The sequence below is a fragment of the Lipophrys pholis genome, assembly GCF_963383615.2.
Source record: "Lipophrys pholis genome assembly, chromosome: 16".
In the NCBI taxonomy this organism is placed as follows: Eukaryota; Metazoa; Chordata; class Actinopteri; order Blenniiformes; family Blenniidae; genus Lipophrys; species Lipophrys pholis.
This window is the reverse complement of record NC_137634.1, coordinates 15,223,447-15,248,989: the sequence shown is the minus strand read 5'-3', so window position 1 is coordinate 15,248,989 and position 25,543 is coordinate 15,223,447. Positions and strand designations below refer to the sequence as shown.

The 25,543-nt window shown below is 40.8% G+C and overlaps 1 protein-coding gene across 1 annotated transcript in view; it reads left to right on the top strand.

Moving 5' to 3' along the window:
- Positions 1-25,543, top strand: part of fat3b (FAT atypical cadherin 3b) — a gene marked incomplete at its 5' end in the record, with an annotated part of 68,098 nt that overhangs the window by 10,056 nt on the left and 32,499 nt on the right. The window contains 23 exons of the mRNA XM_080483681.1: positions 832-1,030; positions 7,205-7,266; positions 8,407-8,721; positions 9,922-10,132; positions 10,946-11,017; positions 12,749-12,885; positions 13,463-13,738; positions 14,114-14,324; positions 14,430-14,644; positions 14,890-15,048; positions 16,080-16,201; positions 16,321-16,503; positions 16,584-16,698; positions 16,850-17,131; positions 17,516-17,866; positions 19,967-20,140; positions 20,270-20,800; positions 21,604-21,968; positions 22,263-22,416; positions 22,985-23,092; positions 23,248-23,431; positions 23,716-23,940; positions 24,544-24,992. Coding sequence (XP_080339807.1) covers positions 832-1,030; positions 7,205-7,266; positions 8,407-8,721; positions 9,922-10,132; positions 10,946-11,017; positions 12,749-12,885; positions 13,463-13,738; positions 14,114-14,324; positions 14,430-14,644; positions 14,890-15,048; positions 16,080-16,201; positions 16,321-16,503; positions 16,584-16,698; positions 16,850-17,131; positions 17,516-17,866; positions 19,967-20,140; positions 20,270-20,800; positions 21,604-21,968; positions 22,263-22,416; positions 22,985-23,092; positions 23,248-23,431; positions 23,716-23,940; positions 24,544-24,992 — 5,100 coding nt within the window. The remainder of the gene's footprint in view (positions 1-831; positions 1,031-7,204; positions 7,267-8,406; positions 8,722-9,921; positions 10,133-10,945; positions 11,018-12,748; positions 12,886-13,462; positions 13,739-14,113; positions 14,325-14,429; positions 14,645-14,889; positions 15,049-16,079; positions 16,202-16,320; positions 16,504-16,583; positions 16,699-16,849; positions 17,132-17,515; positions 17,867-19,966; positions 20,141-20,269; positions 20,801-21,603; positions 21,969-22,262; positions 22,417-22,984; positions 23,093-23,247; positions 23,432-23,715; positions 23,941-24,543; positions 24,993-25,543) is intronic.

The window sequence follows — 25,543 nt, the reverse complement described above, 5'->3', positions numbered from 1 at the left end:
AAGGGTTTGTGAGGCATTAAAGCCCAATTAAAGCTATGCTGCCAAAGAATAAGTATTGCTAATTGTATTCAGTGCTCAGTCTGTGAAGCAGAGATACACTGTACATAAATTCCATTCTGACTTCTTCTAATTTCTTTTGCAGTTAGTAATCCATGTCCATGGTCTAAACTGTGAAATACACACATCCTGCTACACTAGTGCTTTCCCCTTTGGAAAAGAGTTCAGCCGTGGATTAAAAAAACAAAACAAAAAAACAAACAAACAAAACAAAGCTGCCTTTTTCTGGCTTCGGGACATTCACGTGTGGCTGTGTGATTGGGTGTTTTACTCCCGGCCTCTCCATCACAGACAAAAACGGGGAGATTAATCAGGCGCAGGTGCTTCTCATTCACCGGCTGAACCGTCTTGGCTCTCTGTGCCTCCCAGCAAATGCTCAATCAAGCTTCTGTTTGCCATAAATATTCCAGATCTATGCTGTTAGAAGGGAAATTAATTTGCAGAGCATTTAAAGTGTGACATGTATGACATTTTCTGGTAAATAAATTTCCATTTGTTGATTGATAGCCGATCAGCTCAGACTGTGTCTCAACTGATTAACAAAGATACTAAAATCTGCACACAGATTTTCTCCTCACCAGTGGGATATTATCATACATGCTGAGTTTGAAGGTTATATTCTATCAGCAGTATCCGATCTACATATAAAGAACAGCTTAAATAGACACAGGCAATTCTTATTCAAGTCCCCAAACCAACTCCTGCCTTTTCCTCCGCTCTCCCCCTTCTTTGTCTGGCTTTCTTTTCTTTGTTGACTCTTTCTTTATCCTTCAGGTGGAGGATGTCAATGATAATGCTCCCCTCACCTCAGATCCTATCTACCATCCAGTCATCATGGAGAACTCTCCAAAGGATGTGTCAGTCATCCGTATCCAGGCACAAGACCCTGACCTCACTGCCACACCCAGCCGGCTGAGTTATCGGATTTCTGCAGGCAACCCGCAGAATTTCTTCTCTATCAACCCCAAAACAGGTGAGACTGACAAAAAAAAAGAAGCAATTTCAAATAATTTTTATGCATTCATAATATAACTACGCTTTGCACTAATGATGTAGTTACTACTATGGCTTTTGAAACAACAGACAATTGCACTTTTAGGTGAATGCAGTTACATTTCATTCAACAAAATGTTTTCAATTCCTATAAAGTAATGCAAAGAGCCTTTTAATCCCACACAGTCAAACATCCAGTCAGATTCTCAACTGTGTATTGCACGCAGTCTTTATACATATAAGCACTTTCCCATATGCTTATCCGATTAAGACCTGAGGCAACATATGCGTGTATCCCTTGTAGACCAGGTGTGATGATTGTGTACTTTTCCCTTCACTGCTTGATGTGATTTAGTCTTTTTCCACGTGTATTTCAGCGAATCGCAATGCATTTCATCAGTCAAGGGTCTGTAAAATGATGGGATCGTCTGAAACACACTCACATCGCATCTCGCTCTTAAGGGAAAAGTACACAACTGCCACCCAAGGCCTTAGCAGGATATGAGAACAACTTTACTTTTTTAATAAAAATGCAAGGCGGAGTGTCTTTTAATCATAATTATTTTTATTTAAGTCAAAGCCTGTGATGATATGCACATTATCAACCCAAAAACAAAAACATAAGTTGGCTCCAGGTTTCAAGAGTATTACTTTGGATCAGTTATTACGCTGATTTTCAACCACTGCACCGTTGGGGTTCATTGTAAGCCTTCCAATACATATTAAATCAAGACAGGGTTTTAAAATCTATCCCAACCTCCAGATAGCCTGTGGTTGTTTATCACCGTATGTAAAATAACATATGAAAAAAATATATGAGAAATTAAAGTTTTCGAAATGAATAATACACTCTTTGATTTTAGGGATGATTCACAGTTTTTAAATTGATATAAAAATGGGTTTATTGCTTATAATAATATAGTAATAATCAATACAACAGAACTAGCTGTGTCCACTTGACCTTTAAATACACTCTAGTGTACAGGAATCTTTACAATTCATACATACCGTTGAAATAAGCGTATTTTTGTCATAGGTGAAATAATATGTCTTTTCATTTTTTTGACTCCTAAAAAAATGTGTACAACTGCAAATTTTCATTAAATTATGTTAATTTCAGTTACGCACATGCATATATCTTGTATACTTTTAATAGTCTCACAAAACATGGATTTGCAGCTGGAGCTTTTGAGCTGAATACCATCTTACAGCACCAAGTCTGACTTTCATAATAAACTCTGAATCTTCTATGTAAAAAGATATCATCCCTGTCAAAGTCTGCTTTGATCCCTTACTCCTCACAGCCTTAGTTTAATATGAATAGATAAAAAAAAAGTCCTCCTGATAATTCACTTAATAATTTGGTGATACTGACAAAATAGCCACATTGGGAACCAAAAAGAAACGTAACCACAAGATACCTCAGTAAAATACAGACATTGTGAGAGAATGAGAAAAAAAATGTGGTGTGTTTCAGTTTTGACTGCAAGGTTTGAAGTCTAGGGATGTCCCTATGCATTTGCAGAACAAGCCCCGCTTGAAGTTACCATTAAAGAATTATTGAAGAGGTGAAATGTTTTATTCAAACCCAGAGTAAGAAAAATATTGTGAAGTCTTTGCTGTCTCTGCCCTAGATTACGTTATGAGTCTTTCAATAAACAACAAAAGGCAAATATGAGCATTTCAATTGTTACAGGGACCAGTGCTGTGATTCGAAGTAATGTCAATATAATGATTAAAAACCGATGGCCTATATGCAACATGCAGCATGTCAGTCATGATAACAGAAATGTCCTGATGCTATGCTGCTGCACGCTGTCTCTGTTCAAATCAAAGGGAAATATTTTCTGTTTATCATCCTCTTCTTCTCTTTGAATACACTTTTGTGCATTATGGCTGTATTATTGACACTCTGCAGGGAAGCAGGCTGGACTAAACCATGGTGAGAAGGCAAATATTGATTCCAATACAGCCATTCTGGTCCTCATACGCATACTCATGAATATGTAAACCGAATCCAACACGCAGGGATTGTCTCGCATATCTTATCTTACCTGTCATAATGGCTCGGTGAGCTTGTTCACAACGCATTCATCAAGCACACCGTTTGCTAATGCTGATGCAAAATTATATCCATTTCTGTTGCTGCCGATTAGAACACACATTCTGTATCTGTGCGTGTGCGTCTGTGTGGGACAAAGGGAGGCTGATCGAGAGACTTTGTGTTGCTGTTGAATCAATTCATTAATTGGTTTCAGCATTGTGTTAGGAATGGAAGTTCTCCGGTAATGATTCAATGAAGATGACGACAACACACAGTAGTATAAAAATAATTTCCCTTTCTGTGTGTGTGTGTGTGGGGGGGGGGGGGGGGGGGGGGGGGGGGGGGGGGGGGATTCCACGTCTGTGATGCCTGCGTGTGTGTACCTCAGGGGAGAGTTTTTAGCCATCTGAGCCCTGCTGTTTTTCTCTGTCAAGGACCCAGAGTATTTTGTTATCTGTTAGTCATTAATTTTATGCAAGAGAGCTCATATTGATCATGATATTGTTCAAGCAGTGATAAATGATCTTTTACGACAATACTCAGCAATTGGTTTCAAGAAGTCTTTTCTCTCTGGGGTAATACTTCACTGTGCCCCCATCCCTCCCCAACTAACCAAAGCTCCATAAACAACATTGACCTATGTTTCTTTAGGGGCACAGTCACACAGTATGAATTTAAATACATCATACCGTAATTTAAATTATTTCACTGATGGCGTCACTTTGTTAGTCTGGCAAACATGCAAGAATGGGAGATGTGCTCAGTATGAATCCTCAGTGTGTACCCAGTCCTATACATGAGAGATTATTTTGGATAGGTGGTTAAAAAGAATCCAGTGGATTGATTTGTTTCCACAAAGTGAGTGTTAGTCTGCTCAGAGAATGAGAAAAAAAAAAAAAGAAAAAAAACTTCCTCAAGTTTCAAATTGTTTTTCAAAAACTAGGTTCGGGTTCGTTCATTTTTCAGGTTCACTCTCAAAGTGTCAGCGTGATGGGTTTGAGGTACCACAACAATTCCCAAAATGTATTGAAGCAGAACTTTGACTGAGTGCAAAGTGTGTAAATGTGCTGTGACAGCTTACAGTGCTGTCTGTTGGTTTGTGGCTGTGTGAGAGACGAAGTGTGCCTCCTTTGGGGAAGAAAACACAACAGATAAGTGTTGACACAGGGTGTGAGATGGTGCTCTTCTTGGGTAAGCACGCATGTTTGCTGAATGCAGTCATGACAATGTGACCTTTTTTTTTATTGGATTGGTTTTGTTGTGCAGGGACACTTGTACCTTTTTGGATCAACAGTGGCTTCGAGCTTTCTAGCATAATTCAATGATATTACATATTTGTACCAACATATATGTCATGAGAGAGAAATAGAAGTAAGAAAGAAAAAATACCAGTCTCTCCAACCACCAAGGCAATCATACAATCTACACTGTGCACAATGAATATCAGCTGCACAGCTGTTGAAAGATAATACATCTATCAATGAAACAGTGCATGGTGGTGAGAGGATTCATAATTTTTGCCTCAGAGCAAGAACAAACATCCCAGCATCTCGATCCGCCTCCCACAATCAAAAGGCATGCACGCTAAGCTCATTTCTGACTCTTAACTGCTTATAGGTTTCAGTGTGTACTCTGCTTCTAACCCAATGTCAACCGGGATCAGCTTCAGCTCCCTGCCAATTTAAGTTGGGTTAAGTGGGTATGTTAGATGAGTAGATGTTTTCCATCTAAATGCTACTGAAGTGGTTAAACACATTGGCGTTTCCAATATTGGGGTAAATTCTTGATGCTATGCTGTCATAGACCTTGTGGCAATGGCAGTTAGTTTTTCACCAGAGGTAACACAATAAGGGTGTGTGTGTGTGTGTGTGTGTGTGTGTGTGTGTGTGTGTGTGTGTGTGTGTGTGTGTGTGTGTGTGTGTGTGTGTGTGTGTTTGTGAGAGAGAAAGAGATTGTGTCTCTATCTTTGCCCTGTCGAGGTTGTATCTGCACCCTGCAACCCTGAATTGAACATGTCGCTATAGATGATGAATGGATTTATGAAAAAAAAAAAGTATGGTTTCTAATCAGAGGAAAAAGTCCATTATTGAGATATTTTTTTGGGACGCTTTGATTCCAATTAATAATCTAAAAGGAATTGATGCTCTGAAAATCCAAGAATTTGTAATGAATCAAATGGCGCTTTAAATTTCAAGGTGAGTGAATAGTAGTTGGTCATACAAAATCTCGACTGATACCTGGGGTATTTCTCTGAGAAGGAGTCCGACAGTTCAAATGGAATGTGATTAAAAGGAGTAATATTTGTGATCTCATTTTTCAGGTTTTTTGTTTTTGCATCATTTAGGAAATAAAAATGAACATGTGTGGCTAAGAACAAAGCTATTAACGTGTGTTAGTATAATATCACCTGCAGGCCACTGGACCGTACCATACATTTTTCCTCATGTCCAATTAAAGTGGAGTATTTTCCCACTGCAGATGTGCTCTGAGCCTGTAGATCATCGATTTTTATCAGCGTTGTTACTCACTGTGTGATCTGCTGAACAAGCCCCACCCCCCACCCCCCTCTCTCTTTGGTCTCTCTCCTACAGCTTGTGACCGCTGCTCGAGATTTACTTCTAATTTGCTTAATTGAAGTTAGCCTGCGTAACAAGCTCAAGGTGACACTGTGATATGCGCTAGCGCGGGAATGTATGAGCGAGTGAATGTGTGCACTGTGATTTTAGCGTCGACTGCACAGTATTTAAGCAGTAAAAGTATTACTTATATCATTGTGACGCTTCAGTACACAGAAACAATTGGCCACTGCAATTTAAGATCAAGCACATTTACTGTAATCACTCCACATTAACATCCGCACAGACATAATTTCACACTGCATGCAGTTAATTTGCACATGTGCCTGTGTGTATAGCGATGTCTTTAGCAGCGTGTGCATGTGTGATTATCTCCTGATTGTCGGTGTCTGCTGTGAATGTTAATGCTGCTGCAAATAACAGATGTTCTGGTGTCTGATACAAGCCAAAAAACATGTTTTTTTTTTCCTTCTTCGTGTGTTTGTACCGAATCAAGACATTTATTTCCTTGACTGGTTTATGAGACACCCTCATTTAACTCTGATGTTTTGTTGAACACAGTGCAAGTGTCAGCAACAATTCTACAAAACTGAAGTTGACTTCCAGCATCATAATGGGCTCAGAATTTGGATTAATGCTTTCTGATTTTTTTTCTTTTATCTGCTGATGAGAATAGCAACACAGGAGCATGCGATTTGTTTAACTTGAAAACTGTTGCTGACTAAAACTCGCAAATATTATTAGAAACAGTCCCCCCAGTGTTATAAAATCATTATTCTGTTTACATTTCCACACTGTGGGGGATTGCCATCTTTCTTCATACAAAACACACTCTTGATATTTCCATTACATTTTAAAATTTATACTTTTGTCAAGCTTTGGTTTCGATTAAATTAGAGTAATTGTTTAAGTTTATAACTAACATTTAGGATTTCCCTCAGGCCATATCTTCTGGAAAATTAATGGAAACCAGTTCAATGTCCTCAAAAGTCGAAGAGCTCGACTGTGTGTGGGCGAGACGGGCTTTTGTAGCTGTGCGGTGACAGTGAGATCGCAAGCAAATGACACAATGAGAAAACACGGAAATCAAAAGGGAAAACAAAAAGTGACAGTGGCAAATGGAGCTGTCATTCTCTCCGATTTTCAGGGAAGCTCGCTGGAGTTTGTCAAACCATCTAAACTTCAACTGATTACCCTTGTCCAATCAAAAATGTATTAATAGCTAGCATAGTTCATTTCCCTCTGATCTGGCGACATGCTGGCCAAGTGTCTGACCCTCAGCTAAATTGTACCATATGAATGTTTGCCAAATGCGATTGCCTCTGCCAGGACTGCAGACTGTTTTTTTTTTGTTTAGTTTTTTTGGAACAATACGTGAATATGTATGCACTTGCTCATCATTAAAGCAGATCTTCAAGTTTGCATGTTGTTTTCCTGCTAAATGTTCCAATCAAACACATTTTAAAAGACGCTACGACTGTAGCATCAATTCATTTGTGTTTATTATCTAAAGTGGCTCTTTTATCATTTTTAGGTCTGATCACAACAACTGCAAGGAAACTGGACAGGGAGCAACAAGCAGAGCACTTTTTAGAGGTACAGTAAAACCTGGACAGTGTTCATAGGTTCACAATATTAGAATTTATCCAGCCTTGCCACCTGCTACAGCCCGCTATTAACAAAGACATGGTGGAGGACAACCCTGGCAGGCCCTCAAGGCTCCATAAACTGTGATGAATGGGTGTAGTTTTGGGGCCCGGGTTTAGGATTTTCTAAATGTAATCATTCATCATTGGTTATCTTCTCCACTCAGGATGGGAACAGGGAGGAGAGGAGATGCTCTGCCCAGCATTTGAAGTGCAGACACTGGGCATACAGATAGCTTTGTGATTACCATTTCTGTTGCTCCCTCCGCTCTGCATGCAGATGAACCTGATAATCACATATTCTTGACTTTAGAGACATGAGCAAACTTCTATTTCCTCAGTCTTTTAGAACAACTTATTAAATGCTGTTGGATCTAAAAGCACTTTGCATTTCTGCAAAATGGAATCAAATAACCTGCAGTTGACCCACAGCATTGCAGCCCGGCCTTTTTGTTTTGTATTGTATTGTACTTTTGAATTGCCAATTGACTTGTAGGGACTTGTGCTGTTTTGTTTAACTCCAGGACTTTACAAGAGCCAAGCTTATGACAAGACAAAAGCAGAAAAGGGTGTGTGAACACACTTAGAGCCGTCACTGATGTTGACTATTCATGTCCAGTAGGAGTTTGAAATTAGGGGTAGAGAAGTCTTTGTCATTACATCGTTCTGTCCTGTGATTTAAATAGGAATGCCAGTCCATGAAGGCCACCCACTGCTCTGCCTGCCAGCCGGTGCTGCCTATGTGTAATTAATAGTCTAGAGAGCAGTCGGGCTGGCAGCAATGATGTTCAGCCTTATCTGATCCAATTGATCAGCGATGAGACCTCTGCCTCTGCCTCCAGGGGATCGATAATACAAAGAGATTTCCCGTGAGCTCAGCCCCACGTGGCCTTGCTTTTCACTGTGGCAGGCTTAGAGCGCGAGCAACACTTAGGGTGTCAATACATGTATGCATGCACTGATAATATCCCGGACACTCTGCTAATAGGTTAGCATGTCATGTTTTCTCCTGCACACGGCCTCTGCAATAGTCAACTGCTATTACCTACAGTTTTGTGTGTGTGCACATGTGCTTGTATGTTTTCCCAAGGTGACAGTAATAGACGGCCCTGTGACGACCCGCCAGTCCACTGTGTGGGTCATAGTTCACATCGAGGATGAAAACGACAACATGCCCACATTCCCAGAGGTCACCTACCGCATCAGCCTGCCCGAACGAGACCGTAACAAACGCGGTGAACCTGTCTACCGCGTCTTTGCTTATGACCGTGACTTTGCAGCCAACGGCAATATCACCTACAGCATTATAGATGGTAACGAGGATGAAAAGTTCAGCATTGATCCCAGGACCGCTATGGTGTCATCAAAGAAAATGGTGACAGCGGGCAGCTATGACACCCTCACTGTGAGTTTCATATGAACATGCATGTACTGTGTTTCAATGGAGGTCATTTCTAGATAAGATAAGATAAGATAAGATAAGATATCCCTTTATTTATCTCGCATGTGGAGAAATTTGCATGTTTGTTGATGCTGCTTGATCCAGACTTGTCTCATAATATCATATCAAACACTCATTAGCAACATAGCAAACATGTCAGTTTGCTGTCTGAATTAGAAACTACAAATGAGCTTACTTGGAAAAAGACTGTGATCTTTTATTCGAGAGATGTTCCTTAGTGCTGCATTTTCGATTCCTTCTATTGCAGTCATTTTTCCGTTGCTCTTTTTTGGCAGGCACAGGCCCAGATAATTGAGGTTGCACATTTTCTCATGGCCAATAAATTCCGTTGTGCCAATGTGGGAGGAGAGGAATGCCACAGTTATGTTTACATGCATTGGGTGGCCCGCTGCATTTGTGTTTTGGCACCAGACAAGGCTCATGTTTCCCTCCCGCAAACTTTTACCCCAAACATGAGCACAAATTGAAGTTTTTGAATGCAATTCTTCTCACACGCCTGTTACAAATGCACTACACTCGCTTCATTTTTCACACTTATCCAATGGCACCGCCCATGCAGCCTCAGATCCATTTGCTTGTTAGTTTTTAGTTTAGTTGCGTGAAAAAGAGCTCATATAGTTGAATTGCAAAAGCAGCATCCTCCAATTACATGGACAACGAACACACCAATCTACTCCTCTCTAATTGCGTTTTCTTGTTTGTAACATAACATTTGTCTCCAGGCAAATATTGTACTTTTGACTTACGGATTTTGGTTTTCATTAGTACAAACAGAAAAATCAAACATCATTGAATTTATAGAGTAACTGTTGGTATGACATTTTGAGGTTGGAAAAATGTGCTTTCAGTTGGGTTACTGCAACCGAAGTGTAGCTGTAGCCGATGTGCCATAGGTGCAGTGTTAGTGTAGAGGAGATCAGGATTGATCCTCACAATCTGTGAAGTGGAAGGAGTGGAATTCTAATACCACAATGTTTGCTCAGCATGAATACATACATACTAACACTAGATCAAGCCGTAAGTGATAAATCCTTCTTCAGCCATGCGGGCTCCTGGATGTATCAGGTTAGTGTCTTGTTTCTCAGTGTTGTTCTTTCTCTCTCTCTCTCTCTCGCTCTCTTTCTCTCTCTTGCTCTCTCTCAGATAAAAGCAGAGGACAACGGCGATCCCCCATTATGGTCAATCGTCAAACTCCACGTGGAATGGATTCGTAAACCTGTCCCTTCCCCACTGCCCTTAGTGTTTACTCAGAGGTACTACAACTTCTCAATTTCAGAGACCGCCGTGGTCGCTCAGCCTGTGGGAGTTGTGGCTGTCAGCCAGTCAAGCACACCTGTCTGGTTCAATATCATCGGTAAGAATTATTTATCATACTAACATGACACAGGTCAGTGCATATGAAGGATTATGGAAATATGTATAAGCTGTATGTGAATAAATATATCATTCAATTTATGCACACTTGATGTAGGAGGTGGACACATTAATTAGAATTTTCCTTCAAGGATGAATTAACTGCTTTTAACATCATGAAATGTGTCTGTCCAGGCACTGGAATTGTTATTGATTGTTTAATGTTGGTTACACTTTGTCAGTTTTGAGTAAACTACAGGTTGTGGGAGGTTTTCACAAACTGAAAAAATTGAATTTTCTTTGACAGCATAATTAGTGATGAGCTCAAGATTAATTACTGCTCATCAGTTTTATTAATATGTTTGAAGGAAGCTTCATAGGAATGTAGGTTGAGTCTTTTTTAGAAACACGAGTCATGCAGACAGATGTTAAAAAAAAAAAAAATGAACCGCAGATTTTGTCCTTTTTCACCTTTACAGCTGATGTCAGCAGAAAAATTGTACAGGACAAGGGGATTATTATTTCATATATTTTCTTCACATAAAGTAAAAAGTATAGGGATAGTTATCCTTTCTTTGAAACTTGAAGAACTGGACTTTCTCAACTATTCATCCACACTGTGCAAATGTGTTCTGATGAAAAGTCCATTTACATTATGTAATGACACACCAAAATGTGAAGAAAGTCAAGGGGTCAACTCTGTAGAGCGGTATATAGATGACTCAGACCTTTGATCAGAGGAACATCTTAACTTAATAAATATGGATCATTTCTTTTGGGGTTTTTTCTCTCTCTCTTTTATTCTCTCATTAAGGCGGACGTCTCGCCAGAGAAATGTTCTACATCCCACAGAACGCGTGTGGAAGGAACTGTTCACTTGACACAGGTCTGCTCCGAGATCATTTTATTTACGCCCTTTCCTCAATTGCCCCTGGTTTAGGGAAGTTCAGGAAATTCAGGAAATGTAGCACATAGTGCCGTGACCTTGTTTAGCCAGAGGCAGTATTGATTGATCTGAGTTTGCAAAAGGATTCTCACATACTGTAGCTCCGCACAAACAGCGCTGGTTTGTTATCTCTGCCCAGGCAGCAGAGGTTTATGTCATTAGTTAAGCTACAATGCTGTACAAACTAAACACGGATGGACTGTGATACAGTCTGCCTGCAACTGTAATGTTCCAACTTCTGAGAGACATTTTGTGGATGAAAGCACATTTTCGAAAAACATCGGATTTTGTTTTGATATTAAGGCAACAGTTAAACATTTCAGATAACACTTTAAGCGGTGATAATTTCTAGTTCAGTAATAGCAAATGCTGAGAATAATGAAAGCTATCACTGTCATCACACAGACTTGCAGACTCTTTGATTTTAGAAAGCTGCTCAAAGTTTTAGCACATTGTTTAGCCCATCACTTTTGTGAGATGCCTCCTCCTCAGAATGTTGATGATGTTCATAACTATTGGATGGGTACATAAACAACATGGTTAATGAGTTCACCTATAAAGTTAATGACAACATTAACTTCTCCGAAGCAGCTGAAAACATTATTCCAAGTGCAACTTGTTCACATTCATGACAGTAAAAAACGAAATATATACTTGATTAGAAGTTGAATAATTTGTTCTCAACATCAGTTTTACAATGCATAGTATACATATCTTGTGTTTTTGGCGATGACAATGACTGTGCATGCTGGTACAAAATATGACACAAATAATTGAGGGGGTCCAACTCATTGAGAGTGGTCAATAGCACTACAATTGAGCCAAATCTCCTCATCATACTTGTGCTAAGTAGTAAATCAGGCCTGTCACAGTTTTTGATTTATGACCAGACAGAGTATAATTAAAAGTATGATCAGTACAGCCATTCCAGTTAAATATATTTATATCTGTGGTTTTCTGTAAAATGCTGAGGCTACAAAAATGTGATCCACGAACAACCCCCTCCAAAAGTGACAATCAGACAAGAATCAGGAAGAGAGTATTTTTTTTATGAGACCACATATTGTGATTTTTTTTTTCTTCCTCTAAAGCTATGAGATTGTTCCCGTGTAGTGTAATATTGACTGGCCTCATCATAAAAAAAAAAAAAAGAAAACAAAAAAGTGTGAGTCCCTGTGGTTTGCTCCCACTCAACACGCATCAGTGCTCCTGTGAAAAATGCCCAATCAGTATTCATATGCTGAGGGGAGCTCAAGCTCCCAAGTATCTCGAGAGAGAAGCTGGAATGAGACGGAGGATGGCACTGAATACCTAACACATATCAATCCGCTCCCTCACTTTAATCAAACATTAAGCCTCTAAACTAAACTGTACACTCACCGCCTGTGGAAAAGACCCCGCTGCAGGTTTTTGATCTCTGAGATGGGTTGTGTTTTGGAGTGATAAGACAGATGTTTGTGTGGCTGTTAACAGCTCTCAGGCTGCCAAGTGGGCCCCAGTGCTACATCGCATTGCATTTCAGTTCATTTTATTTCACAGACCCTCCAGCTCCAGACGGAGGCACCTGGCCAAAACAATTACACAGTAATAACTTAGAGCACCTGAGTTTAGCACGCTTTGTGAATACTAAATGACCGACGGGTCTGTGTGTATGTGTGTGCACGATTCCAGGGAGCTTTGACATGCAGTTTGACCTTCAAGTGGGGGTGGGGACTCTAGTTGTGGCCAAGCCCCTGGATGCAGAGGCGCAATCTGTGTACAACATGACGATACAAGTGACAGATGGGACCAACTTTGCCACAGCGCAGGTACACAGAGTTTTGATTTGTTATGCACTGGCACTGTCTCTTATACACTCAAGACCCGCATCAAATTAAATTATTGTTAGTTCTTTCCTCGGGGAGCTGTCTACACTCAGTGTTCCTTCCTACGCTTGAACTCCTTTTTTTCTGAAATTATCTCTTGCTGACTATGAAATCTGCTTTTTGTTGCTCTGTCTCTTACATTCCCCGTGCACCTCTTGTCTTGGCTGGCCGAGTAGGTCTTTCTTGTGAGGAATCCCCCTTGATAGTAGTGGATTATGGGGATTACTGTGTGAATATAAAGGTCAAGTATTTGTATAAATACTAAAACTGCTTGTATTCCTCTTGAACAACAAACTATCTAGCTTAGAGAGTATCATAAGCATGAATAGTGTTTTATTGGTATCCTCATCGAGCAAATAAAAAATTCATGTGGGAGTTTTCCTTCTGCACTACATCAGTCACAGAAAATAATTATGTACTCGATCCCCAATGTCAAGGGAGATTGTACCGTGTACAGCTTTTGTTTGGACTTTTTCTTGCTGACTTTGCAGCTTTCCTAATCTGTATGTTTGTCGCTCAGGTGTTTATCCGAATACAGGACAGCAATGACAACCCTCCAGTTTTCTCGCAGCCAGCATATGATGTCAGTGTCTCTGAGGATGTGCCCGTCGACATGGAGCTGCTGCGGGTCAGAGCCACAGACATGGATGAACGTGCCCGCTTGAGCTTCTCCATCTACGGCAGTGTAGACCCGGCCAGCATGAGACTGTTCAGGGTCAACCCTGGCACTGGAGTTGTCTACACTGCTGACAGACTGGACTATGAGGCCAGAACACAGCACATCCTCACTATCATGGTGAGAGGGGGGAGAACTCAGTTTCTCTGTGTGCGCTTGCAGTCTCTGTGGATCTTTATGGGCACTCGTGTGTGTGTGTGTGTGTGTGTGTGTGTGTGTGTGTGTGTGTGGTGTGTGTGTGTGTGTGTGTGTGTGTGTGTGTGTGTGTGTGTGTGTGTGTGTGTGTGTGTGTGTGTGTGTGTGTGTGTGTGTGTGTGTGTGTGTGTGTGTGTGTGTGTGTGTGTGTGTGCATGTGTGTGTCCCTGTGCTCTTTACTAAATGATCTTCCTCTTGGCAACTGTGTCTGCCTTACTTAATTTTAGCTGATTTGGTTCATTTAATGTCTCCTACAGCTCTATCCATATTCATTTTTCATTTTGCCCGATGTTGCCCCAGGTCAAGGATCAGGAGTTTCCATTTAATCGTGACCTGGCTCGTATCCTGGTGGCAGTGGAGGACTCCAACGATAACATCCCCTACTTCACGAGCACCATATATGACGCTATAGCTTATGAAATTTCTCCTGCGGGCACTTCTGTGCTGAAAGTGACAGCGTTAGACAAAGACAATGGCATTAATGGGCAACTCACCTACACAATGGAAGCAGGTGTGGTGCTGAAATATATTAGAATGTTCATTGTGTGGGTGTTTGTTATATGCAAAAGATAAGGGATATTGACTTCGAGTGCTGATAACATTTTTGCACTTTCAGGAAACAGCGGTGGCGTATTTAGCATTGATAATGCAACAGGCCTTATCTTCATTGCCAAGGACCTGGACCCCACCTTGGTTGGATTTTACACCCTCACCGTGCGCGTATCAGACAGCGGATTTCCTCCACTAATGGCCACAGCTTCAGTTCGGATATCCTTGGTGCTCTCTGACTTCTCTAAGCCCAAATTCTCTCAGAAGGAGTATCAAGCTGAGGTGAGGAGAGTGACTACTGACTAAATGATTGGATACATGGGAGGGCGGGCTCGCGACCACCTTCAAGTCTGTCTTTAGGGAGAGAGCAGCAATAAAGACATGCTTGAAGGGGGCAGACAAAGATGGATGGTTAACTTCTTGACAGATGTGCAGGCGATAAATATCTTAAATTAAAATCTGAGGGCATAACTCACTGAAGTGCCTCAAATCTTTCTCTATGGTGTCATTTTTTCCCCTCATTTCAGATAATGGAGGACAGCAAGATTGGAACACATGTGACAACCGTTAGTGCTCTCAGCCGCTCTGCCCTTATTTATGATATTACCAGAGGCAACGAGGAGCACTGCTTCTTCATCAACCATCACACCGGTGTCATCATGACACGTAAACTGCTCGACTTTGAGGTTTGTTTAATGGTTTAAGTGTGTATGTTTGTAACATTTGCCATAGTTAAGTGTGAGCTATTTGCTGGAGGTCAGAGGTGGGTTTTCCCTTCCTCTGCTTTTTACCACTGGGTGGGGATAAAATCTATCATCATGCATTGCGATTAATGCTACTTCACCAGCAGACTGAAAAGGTCAAACAAATATCTTTAATTCTGAGTAAAGCAGAGCTGTTACCCCTCACGCATTAAGAACTACACTCTTGCAATTAACATTTCACTCACATTCACGCTGCTGACTGCCTCACACCAAGTAGTGACTTTTGGCTGAATACCAGATATCCTGTGGTTTCAAAAGAAAGAATACATTTTTTTTGACAGCTGATGCATAACAAATAAATAGCATTTGTTGATGGATGACGGATTTGAAAGTAGAAACTTTTCTCGTCTTGCATTTTTATTTTGTCAACATTTCATAAATATATTTATTCCAATAATTGTTTACTAAAACATTTGAATTTCAAGCTTTGTGTTCAATACTTTTTTTAAATTAGTATTATTTTTACCCTTTCTATATTTGCTAATTTACCAGACTCTGTGATTATGAGAAAAATCACACATTGATACGATTAATACAGAGTATACCTCATATTCAGGAACTGAAAATATTTACATAGTTCTCTGGAGGCCTATGTTGTGTCCTAAATTTATTGTATACCATGGCATTGACCCAAACACACATTTGGACTAAAGCATGCAGTGTTTGGACCAAACAGACCTTTAACTGAGCTCTTTCTCCAATTTCACAATATTTAACATTAAGTTTGTTTGCATGAAATCACATACTCAGATTGTCTAAATCGATTAAAACACATAGAAACGAATTAATCAAGTTTCAGAAAAATGCCTTAATATTGGTCCTTAGTATCACACTTGGTATGCAGTTTAGTGATAAATAAAATGCATTTGTCAGATCTCTTTTTCTTTTTTACAGTAGTCTCTGCACATTATGTTTTACAGCACTTAGAAGCATTGGTTTCTTTGTTTTGGCAGCAAACAACATCCTACTTTCTGGTGGTGCATGCCCTGAGTATGGCTGGAGTGGAGACCAGCACCACTGTCATTGTCCAAGTGGGTGATATTAACGACAACCCGCCTGTATTCCAGCAAATCAGGTACCAATGCTGGTCAAACTTACAGCAGAAGAATATGAGATCAATAACATTCTGTGCCAGTTGCGTTTGCTGTCAATAAGTTATAATCGTAGATCAACGATGTCTTTTCTCCCCATCAGGTACGTGGGTGCAGTTAGTGAAGCAGCTACGGTCAACAGTGTGGTCTTTGGAGAGGATGGCAACCCTTTGGTCATCCAGGCAACTGATAAAGACCGCCATCACAATGCCCTGTTGGTGTTCCAGATCATAGATGAGACAGCGCGCATGTTTTTCAATGTGGACTCCGGGACAGGGTCGATTCGGTAGGCAACAGCACATCTGATCATATGCGCCTGCTTATCAACTAATATGTAATGGCGTGTAAATGCTTCCAAAATTTCAGAACGATAGCGAATCTAGACTTTGAAACTTTCTCCGAGTTCCTGTTCCGAGTTCACGTCCGAGACAGCGGCCAGCCTCCTCGAACTGCAGACAGTCCAGCAGAAGTGCTTATAAAAGTGAGCAAATGACAAACCTATGATTCAGCTTTCACAGCTTCATAAATCATTTCTGACTCACTTTGACCCTCATGTTATTGTAGTTATTATTATAAACATTATTTTCACTCAGTGTCTCCCGCTTCTTTCACTGCTTCACTTTCTGTCTTAGGTGATCAACATCAATGATTCACCCCCAAAGTTCTTCCAGGACACTTATGAGACGGTGCTCCTGCTGCCAACATACATTGGAGTTGAAGTGCTTCGGGTTGAGGCCTTCGACCCTGACATGTCCCCTGACCCCAACCTGAACCCTGACAAATCTATCCCATCACAGCTTGTTTACTCTCTAGTGGACACCAATGTGGAGTACTTTGCAGTGGAGCGCTACACTGGAGTTGTGACGGTCATAAATCAAAGTCTGAGTAAAGACCGTTATCGCTTTAATGTGAAGGTAAGGTTTGTATCCTTAAAATCTAGTCTTTGTGTTCTGGCACTGCCTTGGATAACAAGCTTACAGTTGGCTTCATCTCACTCATGTAACAATTATTTTCACAGGGAGGTAAGAGCACTGGGTCAGCAGCAGAGCTGCACACCCCAAGCTTATATTTACTCAGTGTCTTAACGCTGTGTATTGTAGCTACATGGTACAGGGCTTTATGACCCAGAGCTTTATGTCCCAATGTCCAAGAAACGCATGAGGTTATATATTCAACATCTGACTAATGCTATAATAAAACTCCTGTCTTAATTACATTAGCTACATCTGGGTCATCTGTCATGAATGATACAACACAAACATCATAACTCCTTTTTTTTTCTTTTTTTTTTTTTTAAGGTCCGGGATGGACGTTATTCCAGCGTAGCGTCGGTCACAGTGCTTGTCCGAGAAGCCATAGAAAGTGGCTTTCTCTTCACTTTCCCAATCTACTCTGCCTCCATCCCAGAGAACGCACCCAATGTCACTTTGGTGACTGTTGTAAACACAGTTGGTCACCGCCTCAACGAGCCGCTGAAGTACACTCTGCTGAACCCCGGTGGACGCTTTACCATTCGGCCCACATGTGGAGTGGTGCTCACCACCGGTGCGCCGTTTGACCGAGAAGAGAGGGAGAGTTATGACCTGGTGGTGGAGGTCAGCAGAGAAGATGAGATACTGAGGGTGGCCAGGGTGATAGTACAAGTTCAGGTGGGTGGAAGAATTGCCTCTGTGTACCAATAAATGTCAGCATTTTCTGTTTGTCTGCTCCACGTTCAAGATGCTCGTAGATGCAGCCTTGTTGGAATCTTACATGCATTTCTTGACTCAGTTTGTCAATTAATCAACTATTAACGTACATGTCTTTCTACTGGCAGTAATAAGACTGTATATAATGTGAAACCTCTAGAGTCACAAACATAGTATTGCTGTTTTAGAGACTACAGTATGTTACAGTTTTCATAAGATTGTCGAAATCTGGCATGGCCTAAATCTCAGATAGACCATTTTTACTGCCATCCTTATTTTTTTGAAATTGATAGTTTCATCTTATCGCAGCCCTTAAAGTTATGGTCAAATGGATGTGTTTGTTTATAATATTGGATGGAAATTACTTAAATGTGAAGTTGTGTCCAGCAAAATATCAATATTTATTTGAAAGCTGGATTCATAAATAGAGTGGGATTCAATTCAGCGTAACTTCTTGGATGGAGGCAATGACCAAGAAGAGATTATCAAACTGCAACCCAGAGGCTGAAAGGGCTGAGGTTGTTTTATTTTTCTTCAATGAAAGCAGTTGGTTTACTTTCATGTGCTTTAGATGTGGTACTATTGGATCTTTATGGAATGCTGTCAAACAGAAAGGCAGATGTCAGTTTTCTAGTGATGTTTTAGTTCGTAAAATCAGTGTTATTTCAACAAAAGCCAGCAAATACTTCTTTGATTACTATATATTAGCACATGCCAACAACAATCAATACATTTAAATAGCCCCAAACTAATTGCACCAAGATTACATTTGTGATTAGGATAAAATAAAAATAAGGTTATTAGGTTAAAATGAGGTTAACTAAACACTTGTTCAAGCAAAAGATTTATTCAGGCGCCTTGTGAAGTTGTCACTTGACAGAAGAGATTGTCAGCAAAAAGAGAAGGGCATATCACAGTTTAGAGGCACCGTCACCGTGGGTTTTCAAAAGGGCCCACGGGACGAATAATAGCTTTAGATCAGCAGACCTGAGTGCACAAAGTGTGTAAGGAGGGGGGAGAACTGGAATTTACTGGCATATCAGGCCACGTAAGGCTCTGAACGTCACCACCAGAATTTTAAAGCAAGTCTGGAGTGAAAGCCGGTGAATGGAGGATAAAATTGGTGTGATGCGAGATCTTAAACTCTGACTACTTGAAAGCTGAGCCGCTGCCCTCTGAACAGTTTGGAGATGGTTCATGGACGCGTCATATATAAAAGATAAAACAGGTATTACATTTGTGTGGATGACTGCACAGAAAAGTAAAGATAATTATATCCAGCTTTACTTGAGTTTTCTTAATTTTGCTATGCTTTTCCACTGTAAGGTATAACAGCCTTAGAGGCTGATGGATGTAAGGAAATTAATATATTTTAAATGTCCAAATTACATTGATCCCATTTGCAAGTAATCAAGGGGCAATCATGGAGGGCTTTCATTTTGCTTGAAGTGGTTCAGTGGTCAGACATGTAAGTCATTTAAATGAAAATCATTTCTCATCAAAATAATTTCTATTAGTCCTACAAGTACAATATAACTGAAGGTCATTAGCAAAAAACTATCATCAATAGTAACAAGGTGCCAAGTGGTTGTAAACATTGTGGAATAAATTGTTGTGGGACACCAAAAGATAAGGGTGCTAAAACAACTTGTGTTGATCTGATGACTGAAAAAAAAAACTGCTATAGCCAGTTTATCAAAGTACTATGGTTGGTCATCACCAGAATTGTATTTGTGTGTGTGTGTGTGTGTATATATATATATATATATATGTTTATGTTTATATGACAGATGAAATGTATTATTACTGTGAGCATATTTGTTTGAGTGAAAGCTGATTACAAGGTTTCTAATTAACCAGAGAGTTCAATTTTGATGTAACTAGGAAGAAAAGACAGCTGGGTCTGTATCATTTGGCGCATAGGGGACTACAATCTTGTAGTATGACCAAGATACATTGTTCTCCATAACTGTATTCACTCCTGCTTGTCACATCAAGTCATATGACAGTTGGGAGTGTTTTCACAACGACCCTATTGTGTTCTGTACTGCCTTCGTCTAGGTGGAGGACATAAACGACAACACTCCAGAGTTTGTCAACCTCCCCTACTATGCTGTAGTGCAGGTGGAAGCTGAACCAGGTTCCGCTATTTTTAGGGTTTCAGCCACTGACCGAGACTTTGGTTTGAATGGAGAAGTGACTTACAGCCTGAAGGAGCAGCACAGGAACTTTCAGGTGAGAGTTGCATCTATATTGCTTAAATTTTCTTTAAAGTCTATATTATTTATTGTGTTTAAAAATGTATTGATTTGTACTTTGAAGTATTACACTGATGTTCCAATTTCCTTTGTTAATGAATCACAGGTGAACCCAGTGACAGGGGAGCTGAGCTTAAAGAGAGCCTTCGAAGCAGACTTGTCCACTGCAGAGTATACAGTGACCCTCATGGCCACTGACGGTGGCTTCCCCCCTCTGTCCAGTGAGGTGGAGCTTCCCATTACCGTAGTGAACAAAGCCATGCCGGTGTTCGACAAGCCCTTCTACGGTGTCACTGTCAAAGAGGATGTGCCTGTTTCCACATCTGTGCTCTGTATCAATGCGAGCAGTCCGGAGGGCCAGAGTGTCATCTTCACCATCACAGATGGAGATCCTTCTCTGCAGTTTGACATTGGCTTTGACACAGGAATCATCAGTGTGGTTTACACGTTAGACTATGAGACCACGCAGTACTATCGCTTAACGGTGAAAGCTACAGATACACTGACTGGAGCAAAGTCGGAAGTCGACGTGGACATCGTGATGCTGGATGTGAATGACAACCCGCCACTCTTTCAGAATACTTCATACTCCGCTGTGCTGCCCGAGAACTCCATGATTGGAACAGCTGTGTTACAGGTGCGTGTGTGTGTGTGTGTGTGTGTGTGTGTGTGTGTGTGTGTGTGTGTGTGTGTGTGTGTGTGTGTGTGTGTGTGTGTGTGTGTGTGTTTGCGCCTGCGTATGCATATGGTTATCCAGTCAGCCCAATGTGTACCTACTTGAATGAATGTTTACACGTAAGGCTTAACTCGGATGTGCTATAGAAGGAATTTCAATGTCAAATTGTATATTTATATGATGATAGAGTGACATTTCCTGACAAATTTCCCAGTGGACACTCTTGACCTTTAAGAGGTGTTGCTGTTACACAAAGGAATCCATTTGCAGTGAGTTCCCACAAGACAAAAAAACATCACTGAGCTTACTCATTTAGTTCACTATCAGATCTTGCAAATGCATGTTGTGGATTTCAGGAACATCATCGTACATTAATCATACGTTAATGGTTGCATTTTGTTATTTTTGTTGCACTGCAAAAACAGTTAATCTGACTAGAACCTAAATAGTGCCTCCTCTTCATGAGCCTTAATATTAGACTTTTTCCCCAAATATGAATGTGAGTATCTTCCAAACTGGTTCCCTGCTATTTAAAAAGTGTTGTACTGCAGCAGAATCATAATACTGAATGTTGAACAGTTTTTAAACACAGTTTTAGGAGCCAGTGTACCCAGAGTTTCAGTAAAACTTAGAACTTTATTTACTTTTTCCTTCCAGCCTCAGTGATGGTCTTGTCGCTTTACAGCATGCCAGGCTAAACAAATTTGACTTTATCTTGAATAATGTATCAGATAGTACAAAATGTAATGTTATTCTCCCTGTAGGTGTTCGCACAGGACCAAGACTCAGACAAAAACGCTATGGTGAGCTACCAGATCCTATCTGACATCTACAACAGCACCGACTACTTCAGCATCGACACCAACAGCGGGCTGGTATTCACGGCACGTCTGCTTGACTATGAGCTCATCCAGCGCTACAACTTCATTGTGAGGGCGACAGACAGTGGAGACCCTGCCCTTAGCAGTGATGTTAGTGTCACTGTGACTGTAACCGACACAAACGACAACCCACCTAATTTCAGCCAAGCGGTGTATGAGGCCTTTGTCAGTGAGCTCGCTCCGAGAGGACACTTTGTGACTTGTGTTCAGGCGTCCGATGCCGACATCTGTGACGCTCGCAGGCTGAGGTAAGAAAAACAGTCTACACAGTTTAAGATTGGGTGTTTGCTCTGTTATGTTGTCTAACAGCGGATGGATAAAGTTTGACATCGCTGAACTTTGGAGCAAACTTTTAATATATGTAAGAAATAACAATGTTTACCAGGTGTAGTTTTTGTGTTTCGATTTAGAAGTAAATTTTTTTATCCCCTATTTTTCATCATTTCCTTTCTTCACAAACCAAGTAAACGCTTGTAATTCCTGCTTTTTCTGAGGATTACTTTATGCATCATGCACAACATTGTACTCTTTTGCGCCTCCAGGTACAGTGTTCTCTCAGGGAACGAGAAAATGACATTTTTGATGGAGCCAGATACAGGGGTGCTACGTCTATCTAACAAGAGGAGACAAGGCATGAAACTGGCGTATCAGCTCAATGTGTCCGTGTCAGATGGAGTCTTCACTAACACTGCACAGGTGAGGAAACTTTCTGGCAGTTACAATTTAGCTCCGTCAAGTGACTTGCTCTTTTCTGATCCTCTGTGGTGTTTATACACAGAGAGCTGAACGACCTTCTTTAGCTACCCCTCACTTCGATTTATTACAGGCAGTCACAGCTGTCCTGTATAGCTGCTGCCTCTTCTTACTGGCTACCGAGCTGCCCCTCGGTTGGAGGTTAATGTCGTGCCGTATCAGATTTACTATGAGGATGAGCTGCCAAGTGGAAAAAATGCTCACATCTGTCTCTTAGTGGTAATTACTAGCAGGACACTTTGGGACATTTTTTGGCTCTCCTATCCCACATTCCTATAAGCAGTAACATGTCCTTCCAATTCTCATCCACATGTAAACACAGCTTATGTTCACTGCAGGCTTTGAAGGCCACGCAAATATGCAGAACAAGATTTTCATTCATAATTCGGAACCATTTGTTCATTAGCCTGAAACACTTGCTATTGCTCCGCTTGCCATGTTGGTTTGATCGTGTTCGTAAAATCAACATCAGCAGACAGTGACGGATTGACCGTGAAGTTGCGATTCACAGGTCATCGTACGTGTCTTGGGAGCAAACCTGTACAGTCCAGTTTTCAGCCAGAGGTTTTACCTGGCTGAGGTCGAGGAAAATTCTCCCCCAGGGTCAAAGGTCATTCAGGTATTTTCATTTTTTGACAATTCTTAAGATATCCATTGTGAATTTAAAGGATAATCAAGGAGTTATGGTTTAGACCCTTGAAATTAGCCTAATTATTCTTGATTTATTTAGTATTTTGGGGGGTTTTCACTCCATTTTTCTCCACAAATTTCCAGGTCCGTGCAACAGATGAGGACTCTGGGCTGTATGGCCAGATCACCTACTCCTTCATCAATGACCTGGGAAAAAGTCAGTTTGCTATAGATGCAGATGGGGTCATATCCACGCTGCAAAAACTGGACAGAGAAAATCCTCTCAACAAGGACATGGTGCTGACTGTTATGGCCTTGGATGGTGGAGGTAGTGACCAGACTCACTCGAAACTAATTTTCTGACAAATGCTTCAGATCAGCCAGTATGAGTCTTTCAAGCGACAGCATCAGACAACCTTAATGCATGCTGGATCACATTTCTGATAAATTCATTGTACATGTCACATTAAATATGAACCCACATTCCTAAATTAAATTACAAGTGTTTTCACATTTCATTATCCAGAAGAGCTTACGATGAATGCAACAGTGAAATGATTTTCTGTATAATAAATGTTGGTCAAATTTCAAAAGGTTATCCTAATTTTCTAGGCCGAGCCTCATTCTGCACAGTGCGAGTGGTTCTCGCTGACGAGAATGACAATGCTCCTCAGTTCAGAGCGGTGGAGTACCGCATGAGCATTAAAGCAAATGTTGCCAAAGGTTCACTGGTCACACAAATTCAGGCCACTGACCCTGACGCCAGCTCTAATGGAAGGATCACCTACTCCCTTTACAGTGAAGCACGCCTCTCACTGGTTGATGTCCTGGAGGTTAGTACATGTCACTCTTCATTCTCTCCCGCTGTCTTTCATGAATTAATTTGGTCATTATGAAATCAAAATATTAAAATATCACCAGAAAATCCTTGTGTTTAAACATCATTGAAGCACAGCATTTTCGTGTAGTTACCCTAATTTTTGAATAAGATGAATTTTCAATTAGCACTCATCCCCATTTTAGAGGATACACAGCCATCTGTTCAGTGTAGATTATAGATTTCTAGTCATTGAATTAAAAATGTTACATTAATCATTTTTTAGAACATAATTAAAATGAAATCAAGCACGGAAAAGATCCCTGCTGTGGGATTAAACGGTTTTTGGTTGTAGCAAGTGTGTGTGTGTGTGTGTGTGTGTGTGTGTGTGTGTGTGTGTGTGTGTGTGTGTGTGTATGTATATATATATATAGAGAGAGAGAGAGAGAGAGAGAGAGAGAGAGAGAGAGAGAGAAAGAGAAAGAGAGAGAGAGAGAGAATTTTGCAAAAGTACGTATCACAAAATTAATGATGAAAATGTATTAAATAATGATTGTTATTGTACACAGATCTGATTTAATTAGTTTTGTTATTGGTGTTTTTATTTTGCTGGTGACAGGTAGAGCCAGACAGTGGTTGGATGATGACTAAAAGTGCAGTGGATCACCTCCAGGGCACCGTGCTGTCCTTCTTTGTCAAGGCCACTGATGGAGGCTCCCCACCCAAACACTCGCTGGTGTCAGCCTTCATCCATGTTGTCCCACCGGATGCATTTGTCCCGTCGTTCAGCCAGCCTCAGTACTCCTTCACCATCCCCGAGGACACCGCTGTGGGAACAGCCCTGGGCTCTGTGTACATGGGTCCAGGACAGACGGGGTTCTTCACTGTGGTCGGAGGAGAGACGGTTGACAGCAACAAGGACGGTACCTTCCTGGTGGAGAGGGAGACGGGTCTGATCCGCCTGGTGAAGCCGCTGGACTATGAAGAGGTCAACATTTTCCGCTTCAAGGTTGCAGCAACAACGAGAAGAGACCTGATCGAGTCTGTCTCCACTGTGGACCTGGAGGTTAAGGTTGGTGACACAATATTCAGCAAAGCCTGCAAGTAGTTTGTTTACTTTTCTCATTTGAAATGAATTCACTGTTTGGGACAAATGTCATGTGGAATGAAAAATAAAACTAACAGAAACCAAAGGTAATCTGATGTTTATAGAGCGACTCCTTTTTGAATAGCGGTGGACAGCATCGGCAAATAAACTGAAAACACTGTGTGCTGTATTTTATGGTTCTAAAGCTTAACCGAAAATTCAGTCACAAACAAATTTATATTTGTGATTGCGTTATCAAAACAAATTGCAATGACTTGCAATTCTAATAAATCATTTTGTTATTTACACATGGGAACAAACAACATATCAGATACTAAAAGTAATGAAGATATTTTATTATATATATTTTTTTTGCATCTTAAAAAAGTTGGGACAGTTCCATGTTTATTATAGTGCAGCACCCCCACTTGTTATAACAATCTCTGAACATCTTAAAATCGAGGAGACCAGTTGCTGCAGTTTTAAGAGATGAATGTTGTCTCATTCTTGTCTGATGTGGGAGGGCGTCTGGGTCT